Raw genomic sequence first — 26321 nt, forward strand, 5'->3', positions numbered from 1 at the left:
ATTATTGGGCTGTCCCACATATTCTCTGAAAAGCCTCCAGCTGATCCAAAATGCTGCAGCCAGAGTTCTGATGAGAACTAACAGGAGAGATCATGTTTCTCCAGTTTTAGCTTCTCTTCATTGGCTCCCTGTTAAATTCAGAATAGAATTTAAGATTCTTCTCCTCACATATAAAGCTCTTACTGACCGAACTCCATCATATCTTAAAGATCTCATTGTACAATATTTTCCTAACAGAGCACTTCGCTCCCAAACTGCAGGTTTACTTGTTGTTCCCAGAGTTTCTAAAAGTAGAATGGGAGGTAGAGCCTTCAGTTATCAGGCCCCTCTCTTGTGGAATAAGCTGCCAGTAAATGTCCGGGAAGCAGACACCCTTTCCACTTTTAAGATTAGGCTTAAAACTTTTCTTTTCGATAAAGCTTATAGTTAGGGATGGCTCAGGTAATCCTGAAACATCCCATAGTTAAGCTGCTATAGGCTTAGACTGCTGGGGGACCTCATCTGTCACACCTTTCCTCACTTTGCTCTCTTTTTCCCCCTGTTTAATTTCAAAATTGATTTTATGTACATGTGACATTATTGTGGTTATTAACCTATGTTTCCCTGTTCCAACAGATATCCTTTGAATGGCGTTATGGTGTTTTTCCCCCCTCTTTTCCCTCTTTTCTGTCTTCTCAAACCCCAGCTGGTCGAGGCGGATGGCCACCCTTCCTGAGTCTGGTTCTGCCAGAGGTTTCTTCCTGTTAAAAGGGAGTCGTTCCTTTCCACAGTTGCCACAGGCACGCTCAGGACGGGAGATTGGACTGAAGACACATTTCGGTGCAATCTGTTGGTTTCCTTAGCTAGGATATTAATTTTTTTAATTAGCTCTATATGAATTAATTGGATTATGATTACAATGAATTGAATTCCAATTGGCTTGAATTGGACTATATTACTTAAGTGCCTTGAGATGACAATTGTTGTAATCTGGCGCTATATAAATAAAATTGAATTGAATTGAATTGAACACCATTCCAAAACTTTGTTTGACAGTTGGACATCTTGTTTTTTAATTTTGACAAACAAAGTGCCGTGCATTGCAGCCAAACATATCCACATAATAATAACATAACATAATAACAAACCACATCCAAATTGTTTAGAAGCAGTATTATAACTCTTCCTAGATTGGACACTAGCTGCAACTTACCCTCTCAATTCCAATGGAAGTAGTAAGGGTATGCTTAGTTTTTCAAAACAGGTTCTGCATTTAGGCTTAGTTTTTGTTCAATAATGACCCATTGTAATATATCATAAGTTGAGAGGCTGCTGAAATAGCAGACGTGATTTTTTTGTGCTTATGTTCGTCATAGCATGAGATCAGATTTTGTAAGCCTTTTTTCTTATTCCTTATCCAAACTGTTGTAGAAGTGAATTCAATTTTTTTGGAGATGTTTCAATGTCCCACCAAAAATACCAAAAGAGAAAGGGTTCTGCAGACATTCTTTTTTCATGAAAACATTTTGCAAATTTGACTAGACAAAAATTAATATAGAGTGGGATGCTGTTTTTAATAGTCACTAGAGTAGGCCTGGCAAGTGCAGCTTGTCTGTCGTCGTAGAGGGAGAATCAACTCAGGGATGCTCTCCAATGCAGGAGATGACTGTGTAGTGGAATTCACCTTCCATCTGCTCCTCATGTAGGAATTGCCACTTTACACATTTGCTGAAGGAAGCCAGGGCTGCAGGCACTTCTAAGTAAAAACTGGCCTCTGGGAGGCAAGTCTTGATTTAGATACTGACCCCAGGTAGTGAAACTTGAGAGCAGAACAGAGACTGCTCATCCAGCAGTTGGTGCATCTTCTACTCAAGAACAAAGAATCAGAAAGAGAAAACAGTAATGAAAAAATGTAATGAGGAAAAGATAAACTAAAATTAAAAGTCAGCATGATAGCAACATAATGTAGCTAACAGGTAATAAAAAGGAAATTTTGTGTTGGCACTCCACCTTACAGAAGAAAATCCACTAAGTCACAAGAATTATGGTGTATGGAGGTCGTAACCTGCCATAATCCAAAATGAATACAAAAATGTTTAACTTATGCTACCAGAATGAGTGTGTAAAAAAAAATGTCATATGCATTAATTTCAACTTATGTCAAAGTTTGTCAATTGAAACTTATTTGTTTCTCCTGATTTTTTTTAAATTTATTTTTACATCATGTTTAGCTATTTTCTCACTATTTATGTATTTCTAGTATTTGTATTTCAGATGTATTCACTTTTGTAAGTTTCCTTTTGCATGTTCTCTCTAAATTTTTTCACCAATCTCATTAATTTACAATGGTTCAGAATCATGTTCATTGTGAGCATGTTAACACAGAAGGAATGCAAAATGCAAGATCTTATGTACATATGTACAAGATACAGATAATAAACAATACAATGTACATATGGTGCAATAAAAATAATGTGCATGAGTGTATAGGACTGGGCCAAATAGCACTGGGGTTATGGAACGTGATGTTATGGATTACCTATTTTTTTTACATGTATTGAAAAACAACTTTTTTCTGTATCTGATTTTAAATTCCTGGGGGTGTGGCACTGGCAGGGACACATCTCAATAATTAGGCTTCTTTACACAACAATGGGAGGCAGAAAGTCGTAGGTTAGACTTATTCACACATTTAGGGGGGATTTCAGGGACTTCTAGTGGTAAATGTAATCACCATCGAACTGAATCAAGAGGCAAGTTTCACACAAAAAAGCTACAGTCTAAATGGAGAAAATGAGCTTGTTTGAGTTTCCTAGATGATAGACCCTCTTCAATTCAAACATTGTACTGGCTTTCCTTAAATGTCAACCTAAGGATTAAATTTTAGGACACCAAGACCATAAATCTATTATTTTGTTCTTATTTGCTATCTTTGTATTGCGGTCTATTGAACCTTGTATGGTGACTGCTTTGTAAACTTTAATTTTGATAATTTACTCTATTTCATTACATTTGCATTGAGCTCGGTCAGAAAATAATTTATTTTCTCTTCGGCCTCATGCTCTGGGGCATAAATTCAATCTTAAAAGGATTAACACTCCTCATTTCAGATATTTCACTAACTTTCTTAAAAGTCAGGCTTTCAGGCCAAAGTTTTATCTCTAACTCAGGAGTCTCAAAGTCCTTTTTTTGTGCTTTCTTTGTATGCTGCGGACTATTGACCATTGTACAGTCATTTACTCCTGTGTAAGAATAAACATAATTTTTTTGATAAATGTTAGTATTTTTTACTAAATAAATAATTAATAATTAATAGTTAATACGTAGATCAGATAAGTACATAACTTCCAACACTTTAAGTTTTGGGTTCCCAGCTCTTTTCTACAGCAATAACTTTTAGAGCACACAGGAATTCAACTTTTCTATTGATGACTGAGGAACTTACCATTCGCAGGCTTTCATCATGGTGATGGGCTAATTCTCTTAACTGCATCTCCAGTTCACCAACTTCCAATTTCACTGCAAATCTCAGCTCCTCGATGTACTGAACATTCTCCCTACACACACACATTATATTGCAAGATTTTTTTTTTTTTCTTATTTGTCTTTCTAATATATTTAACTGGGCAAGAAAAATGTGTGGCTGCAACACTAGGAGCACAAAATAGCCAAGCCATTTCCATGTTTTGTTTATTCAAGTTAATTAAAAAAGAAAGTACTCTCTCTTTCAATTATAAAACTTTACAAATCAGCTTGCTGGTCTGGAGCATTCAGGTATTGACTCAAATTTGGAGTCAATCATTCCAGACTGAGAGAGATTATTCACAAATGGAAAACCTCAGCTAACTGTCAAACCTCCCAGGAGTGGACATCCCAGCAAGTTCACCCCGAAGTCAAAGCATGCAATGTTCAGAGAAATTGCAAGAAATGCAAAAGTTACATGTATAGCTTATGATATTACAATTAGAAAAGGACACCACAGGTAAGGCTTCTTTGGAAGGACCAACAGAACTGTCCCTGCACAACTTCACCTACTCACCTACTACATTATGGTGCTGGGAGAGGAATAGCTTTATTGACCGATGCATTTTGGCTTGTGGCCTTCATCATGGATCCTACAAGCAACAACCAGCATTCAAATTGAACAAATGTGAAGCAGACTGACTTGTTTGTAGGGACTGCCTGAAGAAGAAAGCCTCTTCAGCCTGAAATTGAACATGGCAGGACTGCTTGTGATTGTAAAGTTGCATCTAAAAAATCCGCAAGACTCCCAGATCAATACTTTTTAAACAGCATTGACCACAGTGGAGATGTCTGACTATAGTGCTCTGTGCCATATTTGGCAAAAATTAAACACGTCATAGCAGCACAAATTCCTTATTCCAACTGTCAAGCATGGTGGTTGAGGGGTGATTTATTTTTTAGACTTGTTTTGCAGCAACAGGAACTGGAAACCTTGCTGTCATTGAATCAATCACAAACTCATATATGTCAAGGTATTCTCAAGTCAAATGCGAGTACATCTATCAAATAGCTAAAGGCTTGGCCGAAAGTGGGTCGTGTAACAGGACAATGGTCTCAAATACACTAGCAAATTTACAACTAAATGCCTGAAAAAGAAAAAAAAAAGTCTCAGTGGCCAAGCCAAAGTCCATTACTCCACATGATTCTAATGTTCAATGAAATGGCGCAACTTTGTAAAGAATAGTGGGCCAGAATTCCTCCACAACATTAAAAATACTGACTACCTCAACCTTTTGCTGCTAAAAGTAGTTCTACAAGCTACGGAATCATAAAAAACCCTGAAAAAAATATATGAAAATCATCAATGTATCCATCCATCTATCTTATCTTATGCTTTGCCGAAGTTGGGTCAATGAGGCAACATGTCCAGGAAGGCAACCCAGACATCCCTTTCACCAGCAAGACTTTCCAGCTCTTCCTGGAGGATCCCAATGCATTCCCAAGACAGAGGGGATATATAATCCCTCCAGCAAAAGTTTGGGTCTGCCCTGGGCCCTCCTAACAGTTAGACGTGCCTGAAAAAACTTCCAAACGGAGGCGACTAGCAGACATCCTAACCAGATGCTTGAACCATCTTATTTGACTCCTTTGGATGTGAAGAAGCAGCGGCTCTACTTCAAACTCCCTCCCTGAATGTTTAAGCTCTTCACTCTATAGCTTAGTTTATGCTTCTACATCACGTCAACGCCGTAGATGAGACACCGTCATTGAGCATTCGAAGTTCTGCGTCGAGGGAACGCGTTTTCTCTGCAATTCACCATGCCACTCGGGGGGTGTGGCTGTGTGGTTTCAGGGGTTATAGTTGAATCCTTGCTTTTTCTTCCGGTCACAATTAACAACAGTAAACAATGTTAACCGAGGTGGAGCAGCTGTATTTGCAGTTGGAGCATCAATATTGAAGAACAAAAGCTTATGTTGCAAATGTTGAAGCGCTGGCAACAGAGAAGATGTTTGCAGAGGTCGTCTGTATGACCAGTCGAGGCTGGGAACGGGTGAATTTACAACTCTGGTTCACCCACTGAGGGCCCTGGATGAACAAATGCACTTTTGATACTTTCGAATGTCAACAGGCCGATTTGACGAGCTTCTTCGCCGCATACAGCCATTAAGACTGGAAAAAGAACAAATTAACATAACTGAAACTGATACATACTGTACTTAGTAGCACTTTATGTTACAGCTCGATAAATAGACCTTGAAAAACACCAATGGTAATGTATGTGGAAACACCAAGAATCAGGACTGCCGGAAATTACGTTCTGAGCGGAACAATCACAGCCCTTGCGGTCTGCGTCAACGTTACATGTGTCACAGTTCATCTCTGCCTCACCTCTCTGCACCTACGTGCTTCAATCAGCCAATCAGACACACCCCTTCTCATCAAGCCAACTCCACTCACCTGTACTCTCTGCTCTGTTCTGGCTGTACTTCCACACTCACTCATTGCCAGATTGTTCTCGATGCTTGCACCAGACTCTCCAGCGTTTCTCTGCCTGATCTCCCGGTTTGGACCTTGCTTGCCTCCGACTACCCTGCCTCACAGATCTCCTGGAAGTAACCTCAGCCTTCCGTCCCCGACCACAATCCTCATCTGTCCCTTTCTGGATTCTGCCTGTCTGCTCCCTTGGCTATCCGGTGATTACCTGATTCAGCTCTACAGAGTGAGTGTTACTCCTGTCTCCTCTGTGGCTTCCTGCAGTTCTGTGACTCTGATTATTTCCTTCACTGAGTGAGTACAAGACTGCGTTTCACAGACATTACTCACCAGTGTCCTGCTCAGGGTCGGCTGGGCCTAACCTCCAATCCTCACTAAAGACTGTTAAAGGCCAGCGACCAGAAGACAGACTGTTTTGCCTGCTGCCATTGTTCCCTGGATGTGTGCTAATAAAGTTTGTTGCCAACTATAACTGCCTGTCTTTGTGTTGCTATTGGGTCCAAAACCTAAACCCTTTACAACATGTAGTTTGAATTTTTTGGAGGTGCGCATCAGGCTACGGCATAGGGGTCCATGTCGACGCCGTCGAAATGACACAGAAGCAAAAACTATGCTCTCTAAGGATAAGCCCAGCCACCCTTCTCAGGAATTTTAGACGCTTGTATCTGTGACCTCATTCTTTTGGTCACTACCCAGATCCCGTGACCATAGGTGAGAGTTGGAAAAAAGAGGGACCAGTAATTTGAAATTGACCAACACTCATTACACCTCATCACATCTCATTACCTTGCTCTTGCTCAAACATTAATCAAAATGTGAAAATTAATTATCTAAATTGTGCAAAGAAACTAATCAAAATGTATAAATTAAATCCATTGTATTTTGTACTTTTTGTGAGCTAGTGAAGTCTATCCTACATTTTTTTGCTGTATGACGCCACTCCTGGGTTTTGAACTAATGAAATCCTTACTAGTTTTTACCAGGTTGTAACCATAAATCATCTAAAAATTCTGCTATTCATTTCAGTAACTGAATTTGAATAATAATACTGTATACAATCATGAAAATTTTGAGATTATGAGAAGATATTAATAACACTTTGTCAAAGTGTAACTAATTGGTCCTACTACCCCAAAATGGTCTGAACACAAATTATACATTTATATGCCATTGGCAACTAGTCAGTGATTCAATAATTTCGAAATAAGGTTGTAACTTTCATGGTGACATTGTAACCTGTACATGCCAAGGTTTAAATAGAGCTTTCAACTGTGTACCTGTCAATGTTAGAAAGAGTACCGTAAACTGCAGCCTGGTCTACAGAGATCTGCTCTTCAATGTTACTGAACACAGAACGAAACTGCTGGAGACACAGCATCATTTTCTTCAATTCATCAAGGGAATACTGTGGACAACGAATATAAGATATCTTTCAATGACACAGACACAAGCATAACAGAACATTGCAGTGTGGATCCATGAATACATTTTAAAAATACAGAACAAAAAACACAGTACAACAAAATATTTGAGGTCTCTGCATCTTTGGGACAGTTATGGTCAACAAGGTTTCATATCTAGACAAAAACTTCTCATGACTTCCAGCTCAGGTCCTCTGTTTGAGGTATGTAGAATATACCACTGTTCTACTAAAATTATGGATGGTAAATGGACTTGTACTTGTATAGCGCTTTTCTAGTCTAGCTGACCACTCAAAGCGCTTCACTACACCCCACTCACACACATTCATACGGCACGTCTTAGGATATAACTACGTGCTTTCTAAGCATTCACACACATTCATACCCCCAATGATACACTGGGGGAGCAACGTGGGGTTCAGTGTCTTGCCCAAGGACGCTTTGACATGTATCCTGGGGAAGCCAGAGTCGAACCACCGACCTTGCGATTGGTGGGCGACTGCTCTTCCTCCTGAGCTACAGCCACCTGGCAAATTATGTCAGGAGTTGTTAGTATAAGCCTAACTGATATACTAATATTGTAGAATTGGCTGAACCAAAGTTGGCAGTAAGCTGTAGTAGCTCTGCTAGTACTGTGTATATTTTTGTATCTTTGTGATAGATAAAAAGGATTTTTTTCAGCAAAAAGTTTTTAAATATATGGCCTGATTTGAAAGCTGTGCTACTCCAGTAGATTTCCCTTATATCTTTTACACTTTTCAACATCTGTTAATGAGTTTCCATGCCAACACAAGAGTCATTTACAAACATGAGTGGCTAACTGAGCCTTCCAAGCATCAACTAAAGCCAGAAAAAATTTATAAAATTCCATGTGATTTGAAGAGGAAATACCATGGATGTCGAGCAGGAACTAGAGGGAGAAGCAGGCGGAGGTTGTACAGGTCAGGTCTTTCCTCAATACTGATGGGAATACTGATAGCAAACAAAATAAAAACAACTTGGAGCACTAAGGACACAAATAATATCACAAATATGGTATTATGTGTTTCCCTGAGATTGCTGCAGGAGCATATACCAGATCCCAACACCTCTCTTGTTAGAGACACAGGATTACATCATCTGTTGTTAAGAAATAGAGGATAGTAGAGTTAGATAAATAATTTTTTTACTGTGGCAAAAATGTCCCAACAGAAAACTAAAAGCTTATAACAAATGTTTAGGATGTATATTTTCAATAAAAAAAAATCAGAATTAATCTATGAGAAATATTTCTAAAAATATGACTTTTTATTAAAAGGTGTTCTAGCGGTTCAATTTGCCTCAGGTTAAGGGGTGAGTTGACCATCTTTGTGTAAACTGACCATCAAAGTAAACCAAACCCACGACAAACTTGCCTCTTTCAAAAAAACAAATAGTCATATTTCTTTTTCTGAAGATAGCTTAATATAAGACCTAACAAAAGCATTGAGCCAAACCCTTAATCTTAAAATATTATATATATTCTATACATTAATATAATCTGAAATATAGTATATATATAGTAAAATATGAAAGTATAAATATAGTTAATATAGTGTGTATATATATATATATAACATAACTGAAACTGATACATACTGTACTTAGTAGCACTTTACATTACAGCTCGATAAATAGACCTTGAAAAACACCAATGGTAATGTATGTGGAAACACCAAGAATCAGGACTGCAAACTGACTAGTCACCTGTTTCCATTTCATGTCATGGCAATTTCACATCAAACAAACAGTCAGAGACATACTGATTCTCGCCAAAAAAGTGCGGTAGTTTCTGTGAAATCATCAAATAAAATTATGAATAGAACTTAATATGCCGCAGCCCACACAGTGTACACAAGACAAAACAAGAACATCGCTGTGGTAAGGATTGAGGCACAATAATAAAAAAAAGTATTTTATTTGCACTGGAAACCTTACATAGTACTCATGCCTAATGCCTAGTTATTTAATTTTCAGTTACAAATTCTACATTTCAATATATTTGTACTTTTCCTATATGAGTGTAAAAACCGCAAACTAGGTGTATGGATATTATTATTTTTTCTCTAGTTAAAGCAATGTTAAATGTGGAAAAGTAACTGGAATTGTACTCATATTTGCATCAGAATGGCAAAGCAGCACTTACGAATAATTCTAATTCATTTTCAGATAATTATCATTGAGATTAATGAAATCTACTAAAAAAAGTTAAACAAATGTATAATGTTACTAATCTAAATATTTTTGCCTCAATGCTTGGTTGAATATAATTATATTGAAGTAAAATTAAAACATTTCGCCATTTTTCAGCCATGGGTCAACATTCTTATGAATTACCAAAAATGTATCCTGGAAATCATCATGTCTTTGTCTATTTGTTTTAATGTAACAATACCATGAAATTATATTGGAACAGGTATTTGGTAAATTTTTACAGAAACGATCACACATTTCTATGCCTCTGGATAGTTGTTTAATGTAATATTACCAAGAAATTAAATTACTTACTCTACTTATTACTGAAAGATTCAGTCTTGATTAATGGTTATTACATTGCAACTACCATGTGTTTCCAAGTAACCATTATAGCACCAGATGTTTGGTTCAATGTAATAGACGAGATTCATGGTTTTTTCATATAAGTTATCATTGGTGTTTCCAGGGAACAAGCTGCAGCCAAAAACATAATATTTCTACAGTAGTCACCTAAAAGAAACTCAATATTATAATATGGTAATAATCAGGTTTGGCTTATATCACAAAAGGTTGGCCTAATATTACCCAATATATTTTTAAAGAATTCTTTACTAAAGAATAATTAGTAGGTTCTTATAACATTTGTGTGAGGTTGTAAAATCAAAATAATGACAAAGTTCTTCATGTGGGCTAACCATGGAAGGAAATTTGAGGTTGTGTAAGATGAGCGGCAGGCAAAGGCCGGGGTGGCCTAGGCGTGCATTGCATGTTGTGGTTGTAATTGGAGGACCTGCTAGTGCAGGGATGGGCAAACTTTTTGTCTTGGGGGCCACATTGACTTTTAAAATTTGACAGACGGGCCAGGTCAGCACAAGATACAATACATATAAAAAAAACTGCATCAAACATAAACAGAAAAAAGCATTGAAGTATTAACATACTTTTTTAGTGAGAACAGTGTTGTTGATCACCCATTTTAGCTAGTGCATCGAAGTCTGGTGGTGATTCTGTTGTGGCAATTTTCAGAACAGATCTGAGGTGTTCATCACTCATCTGGGATCTGTGGGGTGCTTTATTGGTGTTCATCACACTAAAAGTTTGTTCACACACATATGTAGAGCCAAACAACACCAGCATCCTCTGTGCTATCTTCTTAATGTTTGAAAATTTGGCTGCACTTAATGAAGCATAAAACTCATCCAGTTTCAGGGCGTTGAACTTGTCCTTTAACACTGTGTCACATTGGAGATCAATCAGTTCCAACTGCAACTCCTGAGGCACCGTTTCCGGGTCGTGTGAGAAGGGACATGACACCAGCTGAAGTGCCCTGTCAATTTTTCCAAAATCACGAAACCGACGGCAGAATTCCTCATGCAGGTCATCCAGTGATTTCCCAAATTTTTTCACATGGTGCGGGGCCTCTTTTAACGTAGCTAGTGTGGGGAAATGAGCAAATGACTTGTCTGAGATTTGCTTCGAAAATAAAACCAGCTTGGTTTTGAAGGCTCTGACGTTTGCTTGCATTTCATGAACAAACTGGTTTTTTCCTTGTAGCTTCACATTCAACTTGTTCATGTGTGTCAGTATGTCCACAGTAAAAGCTAAATCACAAAGCCAATCTGTGTCATTCAGCTCAGGAAAATTGTCAGTATTGTCAAGTAGCTCCAAAAATGAAATAATATCCTGTTTGAGCTCCCACACACGTTGGCATACTTTCCCCAAACTTAACCAGCGGACATTAGAATGGTAAAGTAAGTCCGTGTGATCAGCATCAGTTTCTTCAAGAAAATGAATAAACTGACGATGGTGAAGTCCCCTTGCTCGAATAAAGTTCACGAGTTTCACAACGGGCTTCACTACGTGGTCAAGCTGCAACACGGATTTACACAGTGCCTCTTGATGAATTATGCAGTGTAGGAAAATTACCTCCTGCTCAGGGTTTTCCTCTTTCACCCTGTCCTGGATTCTCTTAAGCATCCCAACGTTTTTTCCTGTCAGATTTGGTGATCCATCTGTGGTAACGTTGGCGAGCGTACTCCAAGGTAACTTGTGCTTCAGTATGACCGCTGACACGCTGTTAAATAAATCCTCTCCACGTGTTTTTCCTTTCAGGGATTCCATATCCAAAAACTCCTCCGTTATCTTGAAATTCTCATCAATCCCTCTGATAAAAAATAAAAGCTGAGCGGTGTCCTTTATATCATTGCTTTCGTCCAGTGCCAAATAATATGATGTAAATGACTCCGCTTTTTTGTTTAGCTTGCTAGTTAAGTGTTCGTCAATTACTTCAATACGGCGAGTCACTGTCCTGCGTGATAAGCTCACTTTTTCAAATTTGTTCTTGCTCTCAGGACATAAAATACTTGCTGTCTCCACCATGCACTCTTTAAGAAACTCCCCTTCGGAGAAAGGCTTGCTGGCCTTTGCTAGTTTGAATGCCAGTAAGTAACTTGTCTTCGTGCTTGCTTCTTGGATGGAAGTTGCTCGAATAAATGTGTTTTGCTGAGTCTGCAAGCTAGCTACCAACCTGTCAGCGGTAGCTGTACGTGGGGTTCAGTGTCTTACCCATTGGGGGTATGAATGTGTGTGAATGCTTAGAAAGCACGTAGTTATATCCTAAGACGTGCTGTATGAATGTGTGTGAGTGGGGTGAATGCGGCATGTAGTGAAGCGCTTTGAGTGATCAGCTAGACTAGAAAAGCGCTATGCAAGTACAAGTCCATTTACCATTTACCATTTACCAAGTAGCGTTGCAACTCCAGTATTTCCATTGTTATTGATTGGCTATAACCTGGTTGGTAATAGTCATTTTATTATCAGACTATTACCACACTAACTTTTTATCACCAAGGTGTAATGTAAAGAGCTGATAAACATCTCAGTCAAATTTAGTCAAGTTTAAAACTACATTAAAAATCTACTGGCTAAACTAATATTGGCATGGCATAGCCAATGTCAAATGCAAAACCAGTCCTTTTTTTTACCTTTTGAGAACTTGCAAGCAGGCAATTCTAAAACTAAATGATTTGTATGGATTTATATGTTAACATTTTACCAATATGCAAAATTATATTTTAATCCTTGGTAAATTAGCATAAATGTAGCAGCTATTTTTAACACGTAAAAATGTTACTTTAACAGGTAAAAACCGGGGAGAAAAAGTGCCAAAATACAGAAAGTAGGCCAACTTTGTTATCACTCTTCTAACAGTCTCTGTCTGCCTGTAGAGCAATGCAGATAGGTGTTGGAGCGCCGAACAGGTCTCTGTGAAACACATAATTCTGTATTAGCGATCTTCCCATTTTGTCCTGTTAAGCTGTTTTAGCTCATCCATTATATCTGCCAGTAATTTCATATTCCCAATAATAATAAATGAAGGAAATTGTTTGAGCTACTTCCTTTTTGATATCTCAACCTCTTGATCTTTTCACTCAATTTCACACCTGCCTTACATCCGGGAAATCTTCTCTTCAACTTGTCTGGATTTGATGTCTTATTTTAGACATTTGTTGGGTTTGGAAATTTCAATCATCTGCTCGATAATGTGAATAACATTCCCACTGGCATGGTTACATATCATAATAGATGTTAAAAAGTGTCAGAATTTCAAAAAATTCCAGCAATGGAAGATCCAGCAGACATTTATTTTTTAAAAATCAGTAATTTATCCTCAAAATGCCACAAGTAATAATAACCCAGCCAAAGGAAAATATAGTAGTCACCGACAACAAGACGTGAAAACTCCTCATAATGCGTATAGGGATTCACACATAGCTCATAGCAGCAATAGATTTTACACATGCAACAAGACAGTGAATCCATTGATGATAATAAGACTTGCTGGCACAATGGCTGAGAACATTTCTTACCATGTCATGGTAGTAGAAATGATGGAAAACTGATGGGGATTGTTAGGTGCTGGGGAGGACTGGATCCAAAAGCGAACAGGAGACAGAAGGTAGAAGTCAAAAAGGGATTTATTAGGTGAGGTGGAAGGAGGCTCCGTGTCCTGGTGACTCCGTGCAAGGCTCGGGAGATGAGTGGTTCCAGTGTTTCGAAGATCTCGTGTGTACTCGTGTAGTGATACAGGCTGCGGGTGGGCTCGGTGGCAGGCTGGGCTGGGTACCGATCTCCGACAGATGTATCCAGTAGTCATGGGTGTTCGTCCGTTGTGAGGCAATAATCCGACACCGCAAGCCAGGAGGGAGCAGGCTTTAACAGGTGCCAGATTGATAATGGGACACAGGTGGGGATGGTGAGAGCGCTCCTCCCAGCCGTCCAGCCCAGCCTGAAAAAAACAAAAGAAAACCAGCCAGCACCCAGGTACAAACATACTTAAACGAAGGCAACAAAACGTCACAATCACCACAGTACCCCTCCCTCAACGGACGCCTCCTGGCGTTCTCCCGGGTCTGCCCGGGTTCGCCTCGTAAAAATCGGTGCCTGATCTTGAGCGTCGGGTCCAAGATCAGAGAGCGCGAGATCCAGGAGCGCTCCTCAGGACCATATCCCTCCCAATCGACCAGATACTGGAAACCCCGTCCTCGGGGCCTGACGTCCAGTATCCTGGAAACCGTAAATGCCGGGTGATCGTCGATATGCCAGGGGGGGTGGGGGGGTGGGGGGGTAACGACCGGAGGACTGAGGTCACTGGTGGAGACAGGCTTGAGGAGGGAAACATGGAATGTGGGATGAATCTTCATAGAGTCCGGGAGGATAAGACGGACAGAGGAAGGGTTTATTATACGGGAAATTGTGAAGGGACCCACATAACGTGGAGCCAGCTTACGTGACTCCGTCTGGAGTGGAAGATCGCGGGAGGAGAGCCACACTTTTTGCCCGACCTCATACTCAGGGGCCGGAGAGCGATGGAGGTCCGCTCGCCGCTTGTTGTTCTCAGCGGAGCGAGTGAGTGCTGCCTTCACGTTCCTCCAAACCTCCCGAATCCTCCGGAGATGCTCCTCCACGGAAGGAACTGCCACCTCCTCCTCTTGGGCTGGGAACAATGGGGGTTGAAAGCCGTAACAAGCCATGAATGGGGACATACCTGTGGCGGAGCATGAGAGGGAGTTGTGTGCATACTCAATCCAGGGCAGGAAAGAGCTCCAGTAGACCGAGTGATGAGCGGTCACACAGCGTAGTGCTGCTTCCAGGTCCTGATTGGCCCGTTCTGTCTGGCTGTTTGTCTGGGGATGATAGCCCGAGGAGAGACTGGCTGCTGCGCCCACCGCTTTACAGAAAGCGCTCCACACTCGGGAGGCAAACTGCGGTCCGCGATCAGACACAATATCAATGGGAATCCCGTGGAGCTTAAACACATGCTTTGACAGATGATCTGCGGTCTCCAAATTTGGGGAGGGGAACATAATCCACAGCTTTGGAGAAACGATCAATGATGGTGAGTATGACTGTGTTACCTTCTGATGGGGGTAACCCGGTGACGAAATCCACGGCAATATGTGACCAAGGGCGGCTGGGGATGGGTAGAGGACGCAGCAGACCAGCCGGAGGCCGATGGGAAGCTTTGCTTCTGGCACAGACAGAACATGCAGCCACGAACTCACGAATATCCCTGGCCATCCCCGGCCACCAGAAGCGATGGCGGAGAAAGACTAAGGTACGTTGGGTTCCTGGATGACACGTCAGCTTGGACGAATGTCCCTACTGAAAAACTTATGATCGGACTGCAGGGGGAACGAACAAACGATTAGGAGGACCACCACCAGGATCCGGAACGTCCCTCTGAGCTTCCTTCACCACCGACTCAATCTCCCACGATGCCGCCCCCACCACACAGGTCGAGGGAATAATAGGATCCAAATCCTGGGGACTTGAGCGTGAATAAATGTGGGAGAGCGAGTCCGGTTTTCCATTACGACTGCCGGGACGATAAGACAGCGTATAATTGAACCTGCTGAGGAACAGCGACCAGCGGGCTTGACGTGGATTGAGCCGGCGAGCAGAGTGGAGGTAAGAGAGGTTCTTGTGGTCGGTCCACATGAGAAATGCTTATTTGCAGCCCTCGAGCCAGTGCCTCCACTCCTGAAGAGCCAGAACCCCCGCCAGCAACTCATGGTTTCCCACGTCGTAGTTACTCTCGGCCGGGCTGAGACGACGGGAGAAGAAACCACAAGGATGCAGTTTCTGGGTGGAGGGATCTCTCTGTGACAGCACCGCTCCCACTCCTGCATCAGAGGCGTCAACCTCCACCACAAACTGGAGGGAAGGGTCTGGATGCTTAAGGATGGGGGCACTCGTGAACAGAGACTTATGTTTGGAGAAGGCGCTGGCAGACTCAGGGGTCCACCGGAAGGTGATCTTGGTGGAGGTCAGACGGGTAAGTGGTGCGGCTACTTTACTGTAATCCCTTATGAAGCGGCGGTAGAAGTTGGCGAAATCCAGGAAGCGTTGTAGCTCCTTGCGGTTCTCGGGAGGAGGCCAGTCGGCGACGGCTCTTATTTTGACAGGGTCAGGCTCCAGCTGGCCTTGAGCGATGATGTAACCAAGAAAGCTGACGGAGGGGGCGTGGAACTCGCATTTTTCTGGTTTGACATACAGTTTATTTTGAAGCAGACGCTGAAGAACTAACCTCACATGCTGACGGTGTTCCTGGAGAGACCGAGAGAAGATAAGGATGTCATCTAAGTAGATGAAAACTAAATGGTTCAGCATATCCCGGAAGAGGTCGTTCATGAGGGTCTGGAAAACGGCGGGGGCATTGGTGAGTCCAAAGGGCATGACCGGGTATTCAAACTGTCCCAGGGGTGTGTTGAATGCGGTCTTCCATTCATCTCCTTCTCGAATCCTGATGAGGTGATATGCGTTCCGGAGGTCCAGCTTGGAAAAGACTTGAGCGTGGCATAACGGCTCGAATGAGTGATCAATGAGTGGCAGAGGAGTCTTATTCTTAACTGTAATCTTATTGAGACCCCGGTAATCAATGCAGGGGCGTAAAGATGCATCCTTTTTCTCGACAAAAAAGAAGCCTGCCCCCAGAGGGGATGAGGAGGGTCAAATCAGACCAGAAGCCAGACACTCGTTGATGTACGTTTCCATGGCCACTTTCTCCGGGCGAGACACATTGAACAGCCTACTAGTTGGGAGAGGGGCTCCAGGAAACAAGTCGATGGCGCAGTCATAAGGGCGGTGGGGGGGTAGAGTGCGTGCTAATTCCTTACTGAAGACCATGGCGAGATCCTGATACTCAGAAGGCCCAGAGGAAAGATCTGGAGGTGACTGAGGAGACGCAGACTGAAGGTTCTCCGGACTGGCGGACTTGAGACAGAGAGCGTGGCAGGAGACACTCCAGCTGGAAATGGACAACGTTTTCCAGTCGAGAAGGGGATTATGCAGTTTTAGCCAGGGTAGACCAAGGACAGCTGGCGACAGAGGGGAAGGTATCACGTACAGCTGTATGATCTCACTGTGGTTACCAGAAATAGTGAGTGTGAGGGGAACAGTGCAATGGGTAACCTTGGCGATGAGCCGACCATCCAGGGCGTTGACAGACTTGGGGGTTTCTAAAAGCTCGAGAGGGATGTTGGTTTGTGTGACATAGTTCTCATCAATGAAATTGTCGTCAGACCCCGAGTCTATGAAAACATGTAGGGGGTAGGACTGAATGTTGCTCCTCAGCGTAGCAGGTAGCGATATCCGGGCAAGAGAGCGAGATGAGGTGGTGTTGCTCACCAGAGTGCTCTCCGTCACTGGAGAGCCGGATCCTTTAGGTGGGGCCCGGCAAGTAGCAGCGTAATGGCCCGCGAGTCCACAGTACAGACAGAGTCGCTGTTGCATTCGTCGCTGGCGTTGTGAGGGAGATAGGCGGGCTCGGCCCAGCTGCATAGGTTCCTCAGAGGGAGGAGGGGGGGCGGAAGGCCTGACGGGACTCCAAGACGCGGGACCAGGGGTGCGAGAACCGGGACCCGCTGATGGGGCTGGGCTACGGGTTCGATTGGCTCGTTCCCTCCTCCGTTCCCGGAGACGGTTGTCTAGCCTAATAGCTAAAGCAATCAATTACTCGAGAGAGGTTGAGTCATCTCGGGAGGCAAGTTCATCCTTTAATTCTTCGGACAAATTTCTGGCAAACAAGGCCATAAGTGCGGGCTCATCCCATCCACACTCTGCAGCCAAAATGCGAAATTCAACGGAAAAGCTGGCCACTGATCCAGACACTTGTCTTAACGAAAGTAGCCGGTTCATGGCCTCTTGCCCTTTAACGGGGTGATCAAAAACTTTACGAAGCTCAGTCGAAAACACTGAAAAAGAACTCAAAACTGCCGAGTGGCTATTCCACAACGCAGTGGCCCACTGGGCGGCTTTACCTCTTAATAAATTAACACAAAACGCTATCTTAGCTTTATCAGTGGAGTAACTAGAGGGCTGAAGGTCAAAAACTAAAGTGCAATTTAACAAAAATCTACTTCATGAACCAGGTTCACCAGCGTAGGGCTCTGGGGTGGGAACCATGGGTTCCTCTACAGGAGCCGGGGGTAAGGTGACAAGTGGGTTGGTAACTGGGCGAGGCGGAGCGGAGCTGGCCGCCGACAGCTGAAAAACTTGAGCGGCTACCTGCTGCACGCTCTGGGAAAGCGATTGTAAAGTTCCCATAACTCCACTCAGCAGCTGATCATGTTTACCGATCAGAGCGCCCTGTGTGCTGAGGGCTTCCTGGAGGGCGTCTGGGTTTGCTGGATCCATATTTCTTGGTCAGATTATTCTGTTAGGTGCTGGGGAGGACTGGATCCAAAAGCGAACAGGAGACAGAAGGTAGAAGTCAAAAAGGGATTTATTAGGTGAGGTGGAAGGAGGCTCCGTGTCCTGGTGACTCCGTGCAAGACTCGGGAGATGAGTGGTTCCAGTGTTCCGAAGATCTCGTGTGTACTCGTGTATTGAGTCTCAGATACAGGCTGCGGGTGGGCTCGGTGGCAGGCTGGGCTGGGTACCGATCTCCGACAGCTGTATCCAGTAGTCGTGCGTGTTCGTCCGTTGTGAGGCAATAATCCGACACCGCAAGCCAGGAGGGAGCAGGCTTTAACAGGTGCCAGATTGATAATGGGACACAGGTGGGGATGGTGAGAGCGCTCCTCCCAGCCGTCCAGCCCAGCCTGAAAAAACAAAAGAAAACCAGCCAGCACCCAGGTAAAAACATACTTAAACGAAGGCAACAAAACGTCACAATCACCACAGGTGATAAGCTGACTTGCATGAACTTCCTGAGCCGGAAAACCCACTTTTTGCCTGAGATCTCCTTGTGCCAATCAGTAAACAATTCCAGCAGGAAAGCATTTTACCACAGCTGCTCAAAATACTTTTGAAAAGCCTTGATTTTCATGCACCAAATTAATTTCCAATTAGTCTTTTTTTGGTGATTGCCTCCAACTTGTCATTAACATCAATATTGTGGGCACAATAGCAAATAAATAAATATAAATAAATAAAGCAATAATGTTCTCCTTGCTATAAATGGCAGCTGCTACTGTGAGCAACAGGCTAGCTACTTTTCAGCTTTTCAGAGCTGTTTTTGAGGTAAAACTAACAGAAAAACCTAGGGTAGCTTGTAATTAGTGGTCCCCCAGCAGGGGGAACTTGTTATACATTTTGTGATTACAAAGCCAGTTCATTTCGAGAAAAGACACGATTAATCAATTTTATGGATATTTCAAATAGATTTTTTCACAGCATCTCTACAGCGATGACTGCTGTAATTCCACAGATAACAACAGTCACAGAGCTGATTGTATTCCATTTTTTTTCATGGCAGCACACACCTGGAAAAAATCTAAGAGGATAAAAAACTGACTTCTTTTAATTAACCCATCACATTGTAGCGAACTATAGTGTGGAATTTAATATAAACTTAACACTTTAAATGACTGCAACATTCTTTTGTGGGGATGGTCAGTGTGGAAATACCAGATGGAGGATTCTACATCAAAGAAGAGAAATTTACAACAACCTTTGCCCACGAAAGCATTTTGGGGGAGTTTTCTCAGCCCCTCTTTCCACAGACCTGTGCCATAAATTTAGGTAAATGCATTAATAGCTTAGTGCTAACTAAGCTGAATAAACAACAGATCCTCTCAGGAGAGTATTGGGGAAAACCCGAACAGGACCCTTCCGACCCTATATGGGTCAAAGTAAACAATGGTGACAGTTTGCCCTGACTCTGACTCAAGCCAGAGACAGTCGCTGCATGGACCTCTCAAAAGGATCTCACCCTGAATCACTTTTTAGCTGAATCTTGAAACTGAATTAAATGTGATTTATATCTTTGTACAAGTTCTTTCATGTTCTCAATGATATCACAAGCTGCATTTTAATACCTTTTTCATGATCGTACTTGGAAGGATACGAAAGAAGTGATTATTTTGGAAAATTACTAATCAGCTTATGGAGCCACATTGCCCCCCGAGTGGTTCGTAGTACTTAATAGTCAAACCCAAAACGAAGTCAAGAACTTGCATGTGACATGTGACATTTATATGAAATAATGCAACTATTAACCCATGCTTCAGCTGTTTCTTATTGTATTCTGTGTTTAACACAGGAAAATAACAGTTTGGTTTGTTATTCATACATCATAATTTTACAGATATCCATCTGAATTTTGAGACTCATAACTATCATGTTATGTTATGTTATGTCATGTTATGTCATGTTATGATGTTATGTTATGTTATGTTGTTTTTGATGTCTTTATATCCTAAGTTTATGCTATATCTTTACCCTTTTTATCTTAACAAGTTAAGGTGTTTTTAGAATCCTCTGAACAAATGCTTATGAGAAGGAGGAATGCAGGAGTCAAATTGCTTTGAGGCACCCTCGTTGCAGGTCGCCTTACAAAATACGCCCAGGCAGACGTCACAACAGTGTAGCGTAGGCCTACGTCATGCCCCGCCTCCGCGAATCAAACTCCGGAAACCGCGAGGAAGAATAGAGATTAGAGAATATTGAAAGTTCAGAAAAGAGTCCAGATCAGATGAGAAGATGATGAGCAGAGAGTTTTAAGATTGATGGAATGAGAGTCTGGCGGAGAGTCTTTGAAAATGGCAGGAGAGGAAGATGAGATGGAAGAAGAAGGTCCGAACAAAGACAGAAAGAGAAGAATGTAGTAGAAAGATATGTTTTGCGTTTTTGGCTCCTCTCCATAGTGCATTTTAAACTCTGCTGTTGCAGCTTCCTCACCTATTTTTGATCACCTGAAGGAGCCAGCGTTAAGCTTGTCAACCTTTTTGTCAATCTTTGGTGAATTTAAGTTCAATTGTTTCAATGACAATTTTGTCATTGTTCTCTCGGATTCTCTTCACTCTTCATGTGGACCTTTGATGTTTTGTCATGTTTAGTGGCTCTGATGTGCACTAGGTCTCTCCCTCCTTCCATTTAGTGCACAGTCTCAGGGGACTAAACTTGGGGTTAAATCATTTATGCATTGTTGGAGCTGTCTTGTCTTGATATCAGTGACTTCTATATCCTACTCTAACATTAATGTTGTCATAGATTTGTGTTAAATAAAGTGAAGTGAAATTAAATTTAAATTAAAGAATCTAATTAGATTAAATGTATCCCAAAGGGAAATTATAATGTTATATTATTTTCAACAAGAACTCAAAATATTCATTATATATTTTTTTTACACAAAATATGTCCCATCTTACCTTGCAGGTTTTGTGAAGTCATTAACCTGTTGTTGACTCTCTTGACCACAACATGAAAATAAATATTTTATATTCTTACTCCATTTTGTCTAAATTATGTGATTGTTGTGTTTCATTCTTCTTTTCATTTGGGGATTTAGCATAAGTCTGAACCAGCACGATTATCATTTTCCCTTGAGCTGTAGATTTTCATTAAGTTGATGATTTGAAGCTATTAAAATGAATGCATTTGACTTAACACAAAAGATTAAATAAAAGCACTTTATAGAGTTTGGCATTACTCACAGGAATATTTTCTGAATGGATGTGTTGCTTGCTGTAACACGTCTCAGTACACTGACAGTGACAGGAGGAGCAGCATGCCATGGTTGCTGTCGGATAGCCCTCCCAAAGCTTATCCTTCTCTTCATTTTCATTTGTGTCCATCTCTCTCTGCTCATCAGCCGAGAGTTCTGAATTTAAAGAGGCTAAGACAGTCTTATAATTTCTAACCATCTTAGGGATAGACTTGTATAATTGCCAGACATTGGACATCAGAGGGAAAGATGGAGTTAAAGGGAATAGCACTGATGACATTTTTGTCATTTTAGTATCGCTAAGACCCAAGGTGTTTGGAAAAGTATGAACAGACCCATGAGATAATTTCTTGGTGAAAGCATTTCGTTGAATCTGCAAGTCTGTCCATGACTGGACAGCACGGAAGGGGGTGGAGGTGTCCAATCTGACATTACAAGGGAGATTATTGGCCTTTGATTCGGTCCAGTGGGGAACATCCTTCCTTTTAACAATATGAGAAAATGGAAATGAAGACATCTTAACAGAAATTGAGTTCGATGGATTGAAGTTTAGGGTGGCACAGAAGGATGGGAATGGTTCAAGAGTCAAGGAGGAAGATTTATCTGTGTGGAAAGTTGCATTTCTTGAGATCCTATGAGTATCCAAAATGGTTGAGGATGATACAGGTAAGGGCATAGCTTCACTAGTAGAAGAACACAAATCTTTAGCAGCAGGGTCTCTAGGAAACAGAAATCCATGTGAATCTTCAGAGCTACTCAACTCCTCAGGCACATGAGTTACCTGGATAAGTTCTGCCCAATGGACTTGCTCATCAGTATCAAGCTGCTGAAAAAAGGCATCCATGTCTTCATTTTCACTATATGAGTCATCCACTGAGGTTTCAAATACCTGAGGTAAGCTCTCACTATTTAGATGATCTGAACTCATTTTTGTTTTACAGCATACATGTGAGACTTTGTCATAAAAATCACGGGAGCTTAATGGAGATTCAGTGTCTATGGTATTAATTCCTTTTTGATAAACTTCTCTAAACTCATTCTGTTTTGTTTTAAATGAATGCTCATCATGCAAACTACAAGTCAGAATATCTGGTTTTATTGTTTTGGTTTGGGTACATGTCTGCACAACATCAGTATGTCCCTCATTATCTCCATCCTCCTTTCCATTACTCTGCAGTGTGTGATCTACATCCAAAGGGATATGCTCCATCTGAACTTGAGAATCATCATGGATAGGAGATGTGGGAGTAGAGCCTGCATTACCATCATGTGAGCATTTTCTTCCTTGTTGTGTTAAGGACCCCCTATGCCGCTGGACAATTGATTGCTCTGTGAGGTCAGAAATATTTCCATTAACAGTATCAGTCTGGTCGTATTGATCATTTGAGTGAAATAGCAAAGCAGGCTGACCAGTTAGAATGGAAGGATTAGAAGAAAGGATGGTCACCACAGGAGACCCATCTTCTAACTTATAAAAGTCTGATAAAACTGAAGTTTGAGCTAACTGAAAATCCAACTGACAGGAGTTAGTAGAACATATCTGATCCTCTTCCTTTTGGGAGTTGGTAATTGGTTCAGTGAGGCCTCTGTTATCTGAGTCAAGAAATAGATAATCATTAGGATTATTTTCATGGCTGTATGAGACGGACTGAGTTAATGTAGGAGGTACGTTAGAGGATGGACAAAGAAATCCCAGAGTGGCAGGGAGAGGTAAATATGGAGAGGACAGAATCAAAGGTGATAACCAATCAATGGCAGAGACGAGGTTGTCATGCGAAGACATTTTAGTCCACTGTTTGCTCTGTGAATTCCCAGTGAAGTCAGATTGTGTGGAGGGGACAGTAGTAGAAGCATAATACTGACAGTGATTGAAATTTGGTGATAGAGAGAGAGATGCGTCAGTGGGAGATACGCCTGACAAAGCAAAGCATGTTGTTTCTTTTGAGCCATGAGAAATAGCAGAGAGTGCAGCAGATTTACTTTTAGTGTCCAGTGTATTTTGGGTGCAAGAAGAGTGAGGAGGAATAAAAAGTGAAGCAGGTGGTGACTGATTTCGTTGTGTATCAGTGTGTAAAATGTTTAAATTAGATGTTGGGAGTTTCAACAAGTCAGGGACAAGACCAAGTAGTACCAAAGATTCTGGTGAAGGACAGAGTGAGGATGGGGGGTGTTTATCAAAAACAGAAGATGTAGGAGAGAGGGAAAAGAGGGAAGTGGAAGGAGAGGATCCTGGCTTCTCACTACCCTTGGTGGGAGTGGTCCATACCAACAAGCCTGACAGAGCCTGTAATCAGAAAATACAGTCAGTCAAATATTTATATACTAAACTGTATTAGGTGCAAGCAATTTTAGCTACTTAAGCTACTATTTTAGCGAATTCAGGACCAAATATACTAAACATGGCAAATCAGCATGAAGCAAAAATCCATAAAGGCCCTGATGGGAAGGGCCATTTCAACAAGTAATCTACTGATAATCGACCATTTTCTCAATACAAGCAATGAAACTTAAATTCAAGAATAGTACAAAATAGTGTAGGGCCACAAACAGTTGACCTTTTGAGGTGGGCAAGTAGTCTTTTCTTATCTCACAAACATATTAAGCTTTAAGCATGAAGATGACCAGACTTTACATCTCTTATTCATAACATCTGTCCGAGACCTAACATCAATGTAAGGAAAAAACTCTGTGCCATTTCATAAGTGACCTCAGGACAAGGGACAGCAGGTGTCTCAAGAGGTTCCAAGGTATGAAAAAATTAACTGAGGGCTAAAGAATCTGATTTTATAGGTATCATATGAAAACTTTTTATTCTAGGTAGTTATTCTCATATTACCTGCTTTTTGCTGGATTTATCTTTTGTTTTAAAAAAAACTTTAAAGATTGATTTTTTACAAGCTGACAATTTTCTTAGATATTACTAAAATTGATATGACATGCTTTGGTCCATATCCGTCAAAGATATTACACCCTTTTCGGTCAAGAATATACTCGTCAACTTAGAAAAGCACATTTAAAGGCATGGAATGACCCATTTGATTCCACTCCACCCCACTGTTTCTAAGGGTCTACTTCTTTACATCGGCAGTATTCAAAACCCTTCGAGCACAGTATTATCATAAAAGTGTATCCATGTAACAGAGTAAAAAGTCCTGTTAAACAGGATAACTACGCAACATGCTGGCTAAAAATGTACCTGTCATTTATTCACCCATTCAATAATTTTCTGAGACCTATCTGGGATCCAGCCACAGGGACAGAGATCCTCAGGCCTTTCTCTACCCACCCACCTCCTACAGCTCCAGCTGGCCTGGAAACAACTCTCTGTCTTTTGCTGTTTTTAATAGCAAAGCAAAAGCATTATTTGAAGTTGAAGTCGTGTGGTGATAAAGAAGGGGAAGCTCGATAATTCTAGTCTTAGCTGGGATTGTGATGCAGCTATCCCTTTTAAATATAAATGGCTCACTATGTTACGTGATCAAGCACAGAAAAGCTAAGCACACAGTATACCATAATTAAGAAAAATACAAACTGAAAAGAGTTAAGTATTATTGTCATTATCTACATTATGATTACAAAAATAAGAAAAAAAAATTAATAAGTCAAACATATACATCATATGAATACTTACATACTAATTGGAAACTCCAATGGGACAAATTCAGCGATAAAAAAATTTCAGCCTTGGTTTTTTTTTGTGTGTTTGTATTGTACTCTATTGTAATTGCCTACTTGAGTTTGCACCTGTGTGTAAATCTGGTACTTTGTGGACTATCAAGAGTGAGTGACTTATATGGTCATAATAATTCAAGTTTACATATATATGCAGGATTGTGAGAAATGTTAGCTTGCATCATGGAGACCTTGTTATGATCTGGTCCTGGTGAAGCCAGCTGAGGGATGGTGGAAATAGAGGGCTCCTCTAGAAAACCACTGCTCTCTGGCTGGTAGCAGTTGGTCTGAATTACACATGGCACTGCTCAAATACAAAGGAGAAAAACAAAGGGTAAAGAACAGCAGTGTTTTTATAAACATATTGTAACATTCAGGTTTTAAAATTACACTTTTAAAACATGATCCAATAACCAGGGGGAAGTTTTCATTTGTTAAAGATGCATGACAGAACAATTGATATTTTTTCTTTTTTAATTCCAGCTTAACATAGCCTGAAGTCTGCGATACAGTGTCACTTCAGAATGCATAATTATTTTTCAGCTTCCACAGTGTAAAATCCAGACGATACATAATAAAGATGTAAACTGTAAAGACTGTAAACTATAAAAATCTTTTACAGTTTTAGTAGTATTATAGAAATTATAACATATCTACCTTTGTCTCAAAACCATGACAGGCACAAATAATGCAAGACACAAAGAGGTCAAATAAACAGTTTTCCAACTAGAATGTAGTTCCACCTGAGCCACAGCCTAAAGGGCTTAAAGGGCACCCTTGACAGGTTCCCCTATGAAGATTGAAAGGTTGAGAGCATTGAAAATTGTTAAGAATAGAAGCAGTTCGGTACGTATATAATAGTTTAACCCACCTAATGTAGTTTGGGCCAAAACCAATTTTTTCCAAAACTGCAAATAAATATTTCTACTCCACATGGTCAAATGCTTTCTCTGCGACGACAGAAAGGACACATACCAGAATTGCTTCTGAAGGGGAGTACAAAGTATCAAACAACGCATATTAAAATAAGAATGTTGGATTTTTACAAAGCCAGTCTGATCCTCTGATATTATCTCTGGTAATATACCCTTTAATCTACAGGCCAAACCTTTTGCCAAAATTTTGG

The 26321-nt window shown here is 41.2% G+C and overlaps 1 protein-coding gene across 1 annotated transcript in view; it reads right to left on the reverse strand.

Annotated features, from left to right (window-relative positions):
* Window positions 1-1155: 1155 nt before the first annotated feature.
* Window positions 1156-26321, reverse strand: part of itprid1 (ITPR interacting domain containing 1) — a 69813-nt gene continuing 44647 nt past the window's right edge. Inside the window, exons 8-12 of the mRNA XM_072378301.1 lie at window positions 25387-25499; window positions 21513-23807; window positions 7216-7343; window positions 3425-3536; window positions 1156-1844 (exon numbers count right to left, since the gene is read on the reverse strand). Coding sequence (XP_072234402.1) covers window positions 1773-1844; window positions 3425-3536; window positions 7216-7343; window positions 21513-23807; window positions 25387-25499 — 2720 coding nt within the window. The 3' untranslated portion in view covers window positions 1156-1772. The remainder of the gene's footprint in view (window positions 1845-3424; window positions 3537-7215; window positions 7344-21512; window positions 23808-25386; window positions 25500-26321) is intronic.

Source organism: Leuresthes tenuis, unplaced genomic scaffold (assembly GCF_036924035.1).
Source record: "Leuresthes tenuis unplaced genomic scaffold, fLeuTen1.0.hap1 SCAF_24, whole genome shotgun sequence".
NCBI lineage: Eukaryota > Metazoa > Chordata > Actinopteri > Atheriniformes > Atherinopsidae > Leuresthes > Leuresthes tenuis.